This window comes from Cnephaeus nilssonii (assembly GCF_951640355.1).
Source record: "Cnephaeus nilssonii genome assembly, chromosome: 12".
Lineage (NCBI taxonomy): Eukaryota > Metazoa > Chordata > Mammalia > Chiroptera > Vespertilionidae > Cnephaeus > Cnephaeus nilssonii.
In genome coordinates this window covers 25,651,953-25,666,001 of record NC_137083.1, presented here as the reverse complement: position 1 = coordinate 25,666,001, position 14,049 = coordinate 25,651,953, and the positions used below count along the sequence as shown (strand labels likewise).

At 39.1% G+C, this 14,049-nt stretch overlaps 1 protein-coding gene across 14 annotated transcripts in view; it reads left to right on the top strand.

Annotated features, from left to right (window-relative positions):
- The window catches only part of PPP1R9A (protein phosphatase 1 regulatory subunit 9A), a 235,822-nt gene that overhangs the window by 182,268 nt on the left and 39,505 nt on the right, over positions 1–14,049 (top strand). For all 14 annotated transcript variants that reach the window (XM_079785686.1, XM_079785695.1, XM_079785685.1 and 11 more), the window contains 4 exons: positions 5,815–5,868; positions 8,754–8,983; positions 10,466–10,562; positions 10,669–10,840. In XM_079785686.1, coding sequence (XP_079641812.1) covers positions 5,815–5,868; positions 8,754–8,983; positions 10,466–10,562; positions 10,669–10,840 — 553 coding nt within the window. The remainder of the gene's footprint in view (positions 1–5,814; positions 5,869–8,753; positions 8,984–10,465; positions 10,563–10,668; positions 10,841–14,049) is intronic.

The following is a 14,049-nucleotide window of genomic DNA, read 5'->3' as shown; positions in this document are numbered from 1 at the left end:
ATTGTGTTATCTATTTCAATATTATGTTGAAAGCACATAAAATATGACTTAAAAGACTTTTTTAATCCTCACCCAAGGATATGTTTTTATTGATTTAGAGAGAGAGGAAGAGAAAGACAGAATTAGAAACATCAATGTGATAGACATACATCGATCAGTTGCACCCCAACCAGAGATTGAACCTGCAACGTAGGTTATGTGCCATGACCAGAAATCGAACCTGCAACCTTTTGGTATACAGGAAGACACTCTAACCAACTGAGCCACCCTGCCAGGGCTGACTTAACATTTTTTCAGTATTATTTACCTGATGTTAATAATGTGCTACTTTTGTTTATAGTTACTGGATAAACACACTACTTTTAGCAGAAACCTAATTGCATTTTGTTTTATTGTAAATTTTTTATTTTTTTTATTTTTTTAATTTATTGGGGTGACATTGGTCGACATGATCACATAGGTTTCACGTGTGAATTTCTATCTTTATTGTAAAATTTAAAAATACTATCTAAGAAAATCTAGCAATTTAAATTGTTACAAATTTATTGTTTTTATTCAAGGTCTAATTGAGCTCATCTTGTTTTATGTTCTACTTTTTTATGTTTATTGATTTTTACTAGGGATTATCTTCAGGTTTTTAAAAAGTATTCTCTAGTTCTATAGTTTTTAATATTAAGAACAAAGCAATATCATTTGAATGTTCCATATAGAAGTTTTTGATACAGTCTTGGTTTCCAAGACATGATTGTTGTTAAAATTTAATTGTCACATTTTTAAAAACTGACGTTTCCAGTTAACTTAATAAAATACGTACCATACATAGTTTTACTCAGTTTCACCTCTTGGTCACTTTATACCAGAATTTCCTAATTCTTAAGTTCTAGATCCGTGGTCGGCAAACTGCGGCTCGCGAGCCACATGCGGCTCTTTGGCCCCTTGTGTGTGGCTCTTCCACAAAATACCACGGCCTGGGTGAGTCTAATTTGAAGAAATGGCGTTAGAAGAAGTTTAAGTTTAAAAAATTTGGCTCTCAAAAGAAATTTCAATCATCGTACTGTTGATATTTGGCTCTGTTGACTAATGAGTTTGCTGACCACTGCTCTAGATCTTTTATTTCTCAGAATACATCTTAATGTTTAAGTGCTTGTGGAGATTATAGTTTTCATGACTTTCCCATACTGAGAATGGGACAGTCTAATTATCATGACAGAAATAATCATTAGCTGGGTTTAATATTTTTATTTCCTGAAATGTAGTGGGACAAGCTTCATTGTTTTAGGCTGACATTACATGATGTAAAGTAGAAGTCTGATGCCAACCTAGCATGTAGATGCTTGGGCAGCACTTGGTAGTCGGTGTCAGGATACTCAGAGGCCACCAGAGTAACCCCTGGTTTCCAGTCAGAGAATACGTTCTCATCTGGAGGTGACAGCCATGACATATGCTGCCGGGTTTTTGTGAGGTTTAAATGAAAAAATGTATCCCAGAACTGGTTCAGATTAGGTGCACGGGGAAGGGGGAAACACAGGCGGGGGCATCAGACCTGGGGTAATTTCCACTCGACCACCTGCATCTGGGGCCTGGAAGAAGCCACGTAACTTCTGAGCCCCTTTCCCCATCTGAACAATGTGATTAATAGTGCCTGTCTTGCTTCCCTCTGACACATGGGCAATGCTAAAGGAAATGATAAAAAAGATAAAGGGTCCCCATGGAAAAAACCATGGAGTGAATTTATAAAACCCGGCTTTGATACTTGTTAGCTCTGCAACTTAAGCTACTAAAACACACTTTCTTTCTCTATAAAATGAAGGAGTTCAGTTAGTTTATTTTTTACTAGGTGTCCCTCAGCCCAGCCTGTACCCTCTCCAATCTGGGACCCCTCGGGGGATGTCCAACTGCCGGTTTATACCTGATCCCTGCAGACCAAAACCGGCAATCGGACATCCCTCTCACAATCTGGGACTGCTGGCTCCTACCGGCTCGCCTGCCTGCCTGCCTGCCTGCCTGATTGCCCCTAACTACTTCTGCCTGCCAGCCTGACCATCCCCTAACCACTTCCCTGCTGGCCCAATCAATGCCTAACTGCTCCCCTGCCAGCCCAATTGCCCCCATCTGCCCTCCTCTGCTGGCCTGATTGACTAACTGCTCTCCTGCCAGCCCGATCACCCACAACTGCCCTCCTCTGCTGGCCTGGTCGCCTCCATCTGCCCTCCCCTGCCAGCCTGGTTGCCCCCAACTGCCCTCCCCTGCTGGCCTGATCGCCCACAACTGCTCTCCCCTGCCGGCCATCTTGTGGCAGCCATCTTGTGATGATATGGGGGCAGCCATCTTGTGGTGGCCATCTTGTGACAACATGAGGGCAAGACACCACCTAGGCTTTTATTAGTATAGATGCTTTCTTGTTAATAGTGATAAATTTGTAGAAATTCTTTTAATGTCCATACAGGTTTAAAATAATCGCATATCTGTAATTTTAGGCCTGTCAATACTAAGAATACTTTGCACCAAAACTTTTGTCCATCTTCTAAATAATTACTTCATTCTGCTTTTTTTTGTATCTAAAGCATTTGGCTGCATTTAGGAACACTCGAAACTTTTATCAGGGTTCTGCTAATGAGTTCAGCTCTCTTCTGTTACCCATTTCGGTGAGGTAGGAGGGGTGGGGTAACTGAAGACCAACTTGCCTGTTGTCCTAAGTTTACCCCACACATCAGTGGGTTACTCTGTCACGTACATTCATAGGAATGAAAATGCTGGTTTTGGACAGGAATTTCTAGACTCTGCAACCATGACAACCATCTCTGGGCTCTCCATTTCATAAATGTCACACCTATAGTACTTGCAAGGGCCCTGGAGTTCTTCCCATCCAGCCCCTCATTTTTCAAATGGGAAGCTGCGGCCCAGAGAAGCAGCTTGCTAGAGGCCACAGTAATTGAGCAGAGAAAATCCAAAGTCTGGACACGGTGCGTGCAGTGCGCCTGGTTCTCCTACAGGGATTACCACTGAGAAAATAGAACCTGCACTCGCCCATCGTTGCAGTGTTCATTCTAAGATCTGCCCTTTTCACTCTTGCCACCCTTCAGATAGAACCAGAGGTGTCCGTTTTATTTCAGGTGTGACATTTTACAGCATTAATAACACTTCTTTACTGACAAGTGGCATTGAGGTAATCATATTTGACCTCTTCTGATCACTCTTTCTTAATCTTGGCTAACTTTATAGAGGGCTGATTATTTTATTAACAACTGTGCTAAAAGCTTTACATGGGTTATCTCATTTAATCTTCCAATAAGGAACTATGAGGAACTTCATTTTACAGATGGGGGAAATGAAGGTCAGAGAGGTTAAAATAGTTTTTCCAACATCATTACATGATAGGCCTGAGGTGAATTCAATCCATGTCACTTAACTACAGTAGGTCCTCATTTAACGTCGTAGGTAGGTTCTTAGAACTGCGACTAACTGATAAAAATGAGTTAAGTTCGGTAGCTCATCAATATTATAGTGAAACAACCGTCCACAGTGAAATGGACATTGAGGACCTGCTGCACTCTTCACACTTGGCACGTGGTAGAACGAGCAAGGACTTGATCTTGTCAATAATAATCGCACAGACTCCAGTTAGGCACGTGGATTTGCCGGGTGCCCAAGTGCGTGCACACTGAAGTGCAAGGTCTCCATGGAAAATAATTCCTTATAGCCATATACGTGTGAACGTGTGCGTGCGTGAATATATTCATGTTTATGCATAATTAATGTATCATGTCTAACATCTAAGCACTTTTGCCATTTGAGTTTATTAATTCATATTGGTAGGGTTGATTAACAGCGGTATTTATTAGAAGGAGAAAGAGTTATTTTCACATCACCTTGCACATAAACAGCTCTTTCATAAACGCCTTTGAATTAATCTCTAATGAAATGGCACTGGGTCAGGCACCAGAAGATCAAGGCTCCAAGTCCTGGTTGTAACAGCAGTTCCCTGTGAGCATTGGACCGGGCCAGTGTCTGGCCAGGAGCCTAGTTTTCCATCTCACGTGAGCGCAGCAGCATAAGGATGGGCGTTCTGCAGGGCTGTGTTCATCGTAAGGCCCACAGTTGGAGTGTCCACTTGGGCCCTGGAGTGTGTGAGGCTGGGGTGCCTGGCATGGTGGGGTCCCAGATGTCTCATCCCGGGGAGAGTGCTTCATCTCTGGAAACTGGTGGAGTGCAGAGGCCCAGGGGAACCAGGGAGGGTGAAAAGCGCAAGAGCCACGCGGGCGGGCGAGACCGCAGGAGTGGCCAGGTCCCCCAAGCGGGAGAGGAAGATAAGTGATGTGCGTGCGTGGGGCAGAACCAGATGCAAACAGCTGTCAAGGTCACCCCTCAGGACGGGACAGGGAGCAGTGAGCGCGGCAGCAGTGCAGACCCCAGGGCTTTCAACCGAGCAGGAGCCCTGGCAGCGCCCAGGCCGGAGCTCTCTGCTAGGAGCTCGGGGCTCTCAGGGTCTGAGCTTTTATTCTTTGGCATTTACGGATATTAAATCAACCTGGGCCTGATTCTGACTTCTTTCCCTCTTCATTCTTCCCATATGCCTTTAGTGGCCAGGTCAAAATCAAGAAAATGCAGGTTACAAACTAAAGAGAGAGCTGAGGTTTCTGAGGCGGCGTCACCTCCAAAGGTTCGCGTTTCTATCCTTCCATCAGGCTTTCTGATAAGAAAACCTTAGGCTTATTTGATTACAGTAATATTAGAAGTTTACAGTCCCTTTTGTTCAATCCCAAGTCCAATACGGTCTGAAAACAGATTTCTAAAATTCTTTTGTGGCAAACGCATTTGGGGGTAAACGTGACTCAAGCCGACAGGATATTATTTACAATTTCTATTTCCCTCACTTAGTGGAAATAGTCATACGCAAAAATATTCGTCGGTTTGATTACAGAGTGCCTCCACAGAACCTGCTGTGGGTAATAGCGATTTATGGAAAATGCTGCTTTCTACCTTTCTGAAATTGGAAGAATGCTGAATTCCAAACGCCATTTGGCCCCAAGGATCTGAGAGAGGAGGTTGTCAACCCACATATTGTTTTCCGTAAATGTTGGTGTATTTATCCCTGGAGGAAATGAGTGTGTTGTTTTCTTCCTTCACAGAGGAAAAAAAAAAAAAAAAGGTGGGAGGTAGGGGTGTGGGGTGGGGGGAGAAGCAAAACAAATGTAAATGGAGGGGCTCTCGTGCTAATAAACTGTAACCGAAGCTTTTGAAGCCCTGGTTTTCAACAGAAGTAGATATTTTGGAGGACAGAAATCTAGATCTGTACCTTTCCTGCAATTAAAAAATAAACACCGATTTCGCTGTAGATCTGCATCATCCTCGGCTCCCCCTTTGCAGCAAAAGAGCTGCTCAGCCTAGTGACTCGCGGTACCACAGCGCCACCTGTCCTCCAGCTTTGGAATGGCACCTTCATACAGCCACTGGCTGACTTTCCAGCTTATGCTTTTCAGTCCCAGGACTGCAAGGAAACCATTGCGTGGTATTCACATCCTAAAGAAGAGCTGCAAAGGAAGCAAGCAAATGTGTTGTCTTCTCTTTGGTCCCTGATCAATTAAATTCGTAACTTAATCCTCTGTTAGGGAGTGTAGGCCATAGACCCTGCGTATCATTAGTTTGCACCTAGTAAGTCATTTTTCGCATTGGGCATTTTAATTTACAACCTGCTGCCTGGCAGCACTTTTCTAGGCCTTCTGCTGTGCAACGCGATATTCTTCTTGTTGCTGAGACTTGAAAAATATAGATAGACTTTCTTAGTTCCGATATTTCTTTCTTTTCAATTTTCAGTTGCAAATCAAACATGCAGTTACAGAAGCAGAGATTCAAAAATTGAAGACCAAGGTAAGCGCAACAGTCAATACATGGAGTTTGAATTGTACTTTTTAAACTTCGGAGGCTATGAATAAATTCAGCCGTGGGACTAAAGGATTTGTTCCCGTACCTTCGAAAGAATACAAATGTCACAGGTTCATGTCCACTGTTAGGTGCATGGATGAATCTGGCAGTGCGAGTTGCACCACGGGGTGTGAGCACCCCTGTACCCCCTTAGTGAGAATTGCACAATATTTTAAAAATACATATTTACACATATGTAGTTTCCTCGGAGCTTTCCCCCAAAAGTGAATATTTTTAATGGTTCATGAATCTCAATTACATTTTGACCACTAATTCCTTATGCACAAGTTATTATATTGTATCTCTTTTTATTTTATTATTTTTTTTAATTTTAGGTAGATTTATTTTAGATAGGTTTAATCATTTATTTTTCGCTTATTCCTCAGAAACAATGTATTTTAACATAGCACATTAATTTTGCATAGAAAAAAATGTCAATTTCTAATAATTAAATATCATGAAATTTAATATGACATATGAATAGTTGCTTGTAGGTGCCAGATGCTTCTGGAAATTTTTAGTCATTTAGTTCACATTATTTAAATTTGTGGGGAAAAACAGGTCATGATGAAAGGTTTTATGTATTTTTTAGTTTATTTGTAAGACTCAAAAGGGCATTTTTTTTAGTTGGTAAGTTGTAAGGTAGTTGTTCATTCCTAGAATTGTGTGTAGTTTCATCAAATATGTAGTTTCAGAGATTTAAAAATATCTTTTGAATTACTTTAAAAACAATATTCTTTATTGTATTCATGGTATTTTTAAAATTAAGTCATAATTCCTCCTCCACCATTAACAATCTGTTTTTCTGTTCACATTGAATGCTTGTTTTGGTTTTTCCATGTGTTTTAAATGGAGATTAATTAGCAAGGCTATTTTGGTTAAATGGTATTCCCAGCTAATAACTCTGTAGCTCTTTAGTCAAAACATGCCTATACATCATTCATGGTATCAGCCAAGCTCTGTGAATAATAATTTTTAAATTAGTGATGGTTGGTAAATAAACAACTTGAGTGCAAAACATTGCTTATTAAAAGATGCAGTAAAATCCCAGTCCTGTTTTAAGCTGCTATTGTTTCTTGGCATAGAATGGAAGAATAAAAGTGTTTTTTTAATTGTCGGTTACAATTAGGGAAAAGATTCCCCTGTGATTTTAAGTGCTTTAACAAAGCATATGTTTTAGACTATAAACATTGAATTTAGAAAATCCTATAAATTAGTGTTTTATATTTTTCTCATTATTATATTGGCATATAATATCCACAGATTAGCTTACTTTACTATAACTCTTAATGTCTCTGTTGATAACACAATGCCTAATTTTGAAATGTTTTTTTACTACTTTTTACTTTGTAATCTGTTTTGCCAATATATGTAGTTTAAAATATATATAACATTTTTAAATTTGCTGAATGCTGTATGATTTTGGAATGTCTTGGAATTTGAAAATAATTTATAATGACTCTGCATGCTTTTGAACTTTAAAGGAGGTGTGTGAAATAGATGAAACACTTGTTTAAAGGTCAGATAGTTATTGTGAATAAATGACCTTGGACCCCTCACCTAAAGGATCAGCCTTGAGTTTCTGTAGAAATGAGGGGGTGGGAATACTATTATCTATTCCTAACCATCCCTAGAAGCAGAAATAAGAAGCTGCCTTTCTGTTCCACTGGAGGGATGTAAATTAATTCAACAATTATTTATATTTTTACTTACATTATCTTTTATACTTTCCTGCAGATTGGGGTTTATAAAGCTCTGAACACTGCCAGCAAAATGAGCTAAAAACTGTGTTCATGTCAATTGAAATAAAGGATGTAATAATATCAACAAAAGGGATAAAAACAAAATAAAAATAACTAACATTTATCAGATTATTATTATGCGCAAGAAGCTGTGCCAAGCACGTGCTAGTTAGAGAACTTAAGTTACTTGCCCAAGATTTAAAGACATTGTGATGGCTGTGCCTGGCGGCCAGGTGGGCTGCCTGAAGCATGGGGGAGGGGAACACTTGTAAAGAACTACTAACCACTTTGCTGTACTTCTGAAACTAAAACAGAATAATATTGAATGTAAACTGTAACTTAAAAAAATAATTAATTTAAAAAAATAAATAAAATGGGGAAAAAGGCTGGTAGTGGCCGGTCTAGGACTCAAATCTAAATGTAATGACTCCAGAGCGCCCCCTTTCTGCCAACTAACAGGCCACACTGTGCTTCTGCCACTTTCTCCTTTCCAGCTTGTCTCTCCTCCCTCCCTTTTTTACATATTATACATTTAAAAAAAAAAAAAGATCTAACTGTAATTGAAAAATTTTAATTAATTTTTAAAGGCTAATAGTGACAACTGGGTTCAAATCTAAACCACTCAAGTGTCCCCCTCCCCGCCAACCAATAGGCCACTCCGTGCTTCTGTCCCTTTCTCCTTTTCATTTAAATTTTAACATATTATATGTTTTTTAAAAAATATCTAAAGGAAAACCTGCTGAAATTCATTGACTAGAACTAGTCAAACTCTAAAACATTTTTTACTGCTCGCAGAATTTCAGACCACATTCAGTGATGGGAAGATAATGGGAATTGGAGTCAACCACATGTTTTGTCATTTATCAGATGTGCGGCCTTGGACAAAGCATTTCACTGTTCAAGGCTTCCATTTTATAATCTATAAAATAATGAAAATAATGCTTTCGCTTCTCATCTCAAGGTGTTTGGTGATTGAGTATATCTAACAATTGAATTTAATCAAAACCATGCTATTAAAATGTGGGGAATTTTTGGTACAGAAGTACCCAGATTATCTTTATCTTGACATTTTTTTTTTTTTTTATCCAGCTGCAGGCAGCAGAAAATGAGAAAGTGAGGTGGGAACTAGAAAAAACTCAACTCCAACAGAATATAGAAGAGAATAAAGAAAGAATGTTGAAGTTGGAGAGCTACTGGATCGAGGCTCAAACACTATGCCACACAGTAAACGAACACCTCAAAGAGACTCAAAGCCAGTATCAGGCCTTGGAAAAGAAATACAACAAGGCAAAGAAATTGATCAAGGATTTTCAACAAAAGTAAGCACTTCTAATGACTAAAAAATAGTATGCATATAAAAAAGGTTTATATCCAATAATCTTGTGATATCTCGTGGGATAGAAAAGAGGACCTCAGACTTATCCCAATAAGAAGCATAGTTAGAGCAAATATATACATAAGTTTTGGAAAATAGTTTTATCCTTTTTTTTTAGGAGATTATACTTGGTCTTATCATTTTTTTGGCAGCCAGTTACACCATGAAGTAGTTCCTTTGATCGTTAATCATTGATAGTTACTGTGAAAACATTTGAAATCTCTACTCTTCTTGAAACATCCCTGTAACTCAGAAGCAGGAAGCCTCGCTGAAGTCGGGCAGGACCGTTGGCCGTAGTGCATGCGGAGCAGCAATTGGGGCCTTGCTGAGGCTGTTCCCGTCTCCGTTCTTAGACTCAGTCACTGCAGGATGTCCCCACTACGGAGGGTATCCACATTGACGAGCAAGACCCCCTGCCCTGCCACTTCCCTGCAGTAAGAGACCCGCACCACAGTCTGCTCTTGAATTTAACAGCTCTTTCGAGCGGACGCTGCTTTGCTTCCATCTGTTGGATCTCGGTGTAATTTCAGGGAGACTGACGAGGGAGATTTGTACTGGATTTTTTCATCAGTTACTGCTAGCTAGCTAGAACAATTAAAAAGGAATGCCGGGCCCTCTTCTGGCCTACCATGCCAAGCCTCAGAAGCTAAGTATACCAGTATATGTAAGATTCACCATATCTCAGTTACTTCCTATCATGGAAATAATGTTTTCAATATTTAAAAGAAAATTCTGTAAAAAGTGTATTGTTTAAAGGGGGGGGATTGCTCTTTGTAACAATGAATTCAGTACATCACTATTTTCACTTTTCTTGCCAAAAATATAACTGTCATGTAACAATTTTGTAAGTTTTGATAAATTTGCATATTTTATAGTCCAGGCTCTCAAAATGGAGATACTTCTCCTTCTCCCCCTGTTATCCTCAGGGTAATAAATGACAACTCCCCCTCGGTTTTTATGACCCATCCAGCCCTTTCCACCGTCATTCATAGGAATCAATCTTACTATAATTTTCTTTGACTATTCAGTTTCACCATTTTGCTAGATATATTACTCTGTAAATGTAATTTTTTAAAAGGCTAATAGTGACACCACCTGACATGTAATTATTTCCACTAAATTACTCAAGGTGGATCATTGGTTTATTAGCTCTAAAATGTATGGGTGCTCTAGAATCAGGAGCTGCGAATGAAAATCATAGTAAGCAGAATCAAGGCATTTTTCTTTACTTTGTGCTGCATTAAAGTGTTTTATTTGCTTTCATTGCTATATATGTTTTCTCTAACTATGATTGAATTTTATTTATGTAAATAGCTGTCCAGTTATTTATCCCACTGTGTAGTTTATTGATTCCAATAACCACGTTCACATGTTTCCTCGTTTCTGGAGTGTTTGGTGCAATCAGAGCTGTTATTTTCTTCTTCAGAGAACTTGATTTCATCAAGAGACAGGAAGCAGAAAGAAAGAAAATAGAAGATTTGGAAAAGGCTCATGTTGTGGAAGTTCAAGGCCTGCAAGTGAGGGTGAGTGATGTGCCAAAGCCATGAAAATAATAGGATGGTTTTGCCTAGTACTTGGAGAGGAGTGCTGGGTTCGAGTTTTAAAAATGGATTTTTTTTTCTCTCTCAGATTAGAGATTTGGAGGTTGAGGTGTTCAGGCTGCTGAAGCAAAATGGGACTCAAGTGAACAACAACAACAACATCTTTGAGAGGAGAACGTCTCTTGGAGAAGTCTCTAAGGGAGACACCATGGAGAACGTGGATGTCAAGCAGATGTCTTGTCCAGATGGCCTGAGTCAAGGTTTGTCTAACCCTTGTTTAGACAAACATTGTTTGTAGTGACTGTAAAATTTGGCTTTACATTCTTTTTCTTATCCAGGGATTTAAATGTTAAAAATGCCTTTCTACCATGGGAAAGAAGAAAAGGTTTATCAAAATAGGAACTTATCATTTAGCACTTGTCTTATCAGAAGTAAATGCTTTGATGGTAAGAAACAAAATTCCAACTTACGCAAGCCCAAATATTATTTTAAAACCATCATACTATTGATAGACTTAATAAATTGCCTTGAAGTGATAGTTCATTTCCAGTGAGCTACACTACTTATCTATTAATGAGTAAGGTTTGAAATTTTTAAATCACTAGAATAACGATCTTTTTTATAACTACTTCCAGCTCTTGGAATTTGTTGAGTTAAGAGGTTCTACATAAGTTTTGTGCTTTTCTCTTGCTGTCCTATATGTAATTCTCATTCTTTTATTCTGTTTAAGACCAAATAATGGGACCAAAATACTGGAAACATTTTCTATATAAATGGTTGTCTTCTTTCATACACTAACCATAAATAAATCACTGATTTTCTCGCATACATACACACCTATACATAAATTGTGTGTATATGAATGTAAAGGAATGTCTTAATATCTATAGTATATTTATAGATTAAAAAATACATACAAATTTATACTTATAAATACATAGGGGGCTATAAAACTTTTGGTTAAAATAGATCCCCAGTAATCCCTGGGGGGAAAGGGAAATAAGAGAATATACAGCAGCAATGTCATGAGAGAGCCGATGATTGCAGGCAGGGATTGGACCCGCAGCAACGCTGTCTCCTGACAGCTGTTTGACTCTTAGATGGTCTTTCTCGTGTAGTAAAACGCCCCCATGAGATTTCTTTTTTATAAACAAGTGTTTAGATCATATCGTTAACTTGTAGAACTAAACGCTTAGCCATTAAAAATGAAAAGTATTAGAAATCTTCATTTAAAACTGAAGTGGTAGCCTGAGACTTGAGTCCATTCACTGAGCTTATATCCTTTTTCTGGGTTTTCCCTTAATAAGATATAATCTGTATATAATGCCTCCTGGGCAGCTTAAATGTGAGTATTTAGCTCCAGCATTACCATTCACTGAAGAGCCATGTGACTTCCTTAAGGTCATTCAACTCAGTGGGGTGGGTTTTACTGTCTATTATATATAAATAGTAACACTTCCTTCTTTCCCACCTAAAGGGTATTGTGAGGCTGTATGACTTAGTCAATGAAGTGAAAAAAGGCAGTTCTTTAGAGCTTTTAGAGAATTACAATGTTTATGTCTGGAACTCTGCAAGATTGATTTCTAAAATAAAATGTCAGAAATCAACATGTTTTGGAACATGGTAATTCCTAAAAGCAGTTGCACTTATAATAAACACGTGTCCCAGAATGGTGTGAACAAGGTATGACCTGTGGCCAGCAGCGCTCCAGCCTCCGACTCACTTCTGTTCCTTTCTCTCAGTTCAGAAATCTGTCTCTTGTCAAACATATAATTAATGGTATTTATTAAATTATATGACTGCAGAAGATCAACAAACTGTACTATTAGCATCCTGATTTAGAGCAAAACCTCACATTTCTTCTGAACCCTTCTTCCCTTCTATACCCTCCATTTTGCCACATAATTATCAGTTTCCCTAGCAACAGTGTCAGTTCACCGTGAGATGCAGGGACTACTAATTCTTGCTGAAACTCATCCCTGCTTGTGCAGTAGAGGTGGAATCTGTCATCTCCGATGTTAGTAGTACACATATCAAGAGGTGCTCTTCCAGTGTCGCTGCTGAGGACAGTCGGTGATAAATCTCCTAGAATTTCAAACTAAATGGCTTGGTCAGGAACTAGATAGGAATGCTCTGGAAAGCACTTTTCTAAATTGATCCTTTGCTTCTGTTGCTAGGGAACGCTGAAGTCCTAGAGGTTTAGAAAAGGAAGTGAAATGTGGACCAAATACAGGCCATTCTGCATTTAAGGATCCCTCCAACAAACACATTTTTGCAACAGGAGGGGTCCAGTGGCTGCAGTCAGTTCCCCAGCTCCTGCCCCTCAGACTCAGTGCTCTGCCTCCTGGGCACTGTCCAGTTCTGAGTTGCTTTCTAAGCACTGGATGTTTCACTGATAGGATGAGTTGATTAGCATATTTTCAGGCCTCCAGGCGGCTCATTGAAGCAAAAGGATTATCAATTATAGGTCAATGAAAACGATGTTAGGATGCAATAGTGAAGGGAGAAAGGAAGGGGAGAGTGAAGGAGTCAGAAAGGAAAGAGGGAAGGAAGAGCAGATAAGCCGCCAGTTCTTCGCATGCACACATGTTCTTCTAGGACAGAGCTCCCCAGCTGGGATGGATTCATTATGTGGCTCTCAGTATTGAATTATTGACAAAACCATTTTTCCAACCATGCACAAGTTTACCCCATTAAAGTTATAACTGAACATCATTTGTTTGGTTTTCTCTATAAACTAAGCCACTCAAATATCTCATTAATTTTTTGATAGAACATATATTACTTAATATACTTGAATGCTTTTTTCTTATAATATTTTATAAAGCAAATATAGCAATTATTTTTCATCAAGAGCCATAACAAACCCTAAATCCCTTCGAGTGCGCGGTCGTGTACTGGACAAATACAATGTTACATGTGTTCCAGGATGTGAAAAATAATTTTTTCCTACTGCCGTGTTTCACGTCTACAGATGACTCTGGTTTATAGAGTTCTCGACATTGTATCCAAGTGCCCTGAACTGACCAAATACACCCGTGGCTGCCCAGCTAGTTAAGTCAGCATTAGACTAAATGCAGAGAACAGGCATGTTAGAGAGATCCTGGTAGGAGAAACGGTTAGAGTCTTAGTTGGATTAGATTCCCTAGAAAAGTCACCTAAACAGCAGCTTTTCCTAAGTTTCTAGATATTCCAGGATCTTTATGATAATACCATTTTCGGCTTCAAGTATTTTAAAGGCTGTTTTTTAAAGAAAAAGTATGCATATTCCATAGAGATACTGAAAGAAAGACAAGGACTGATACTTCATATAGTAGAAACTATATGAAGGCAGATTATGAATATCCTATCGTGAGGGGTCAGAAGTAAGTACCACCCCTTTAAAAAAGTTACTTGGGATGCTGGAAGCCTGGTGGCACACTGACTTGTAAGAGGAAGGGTGGCTACAAGGCAAAAAGAACAGTGTTTG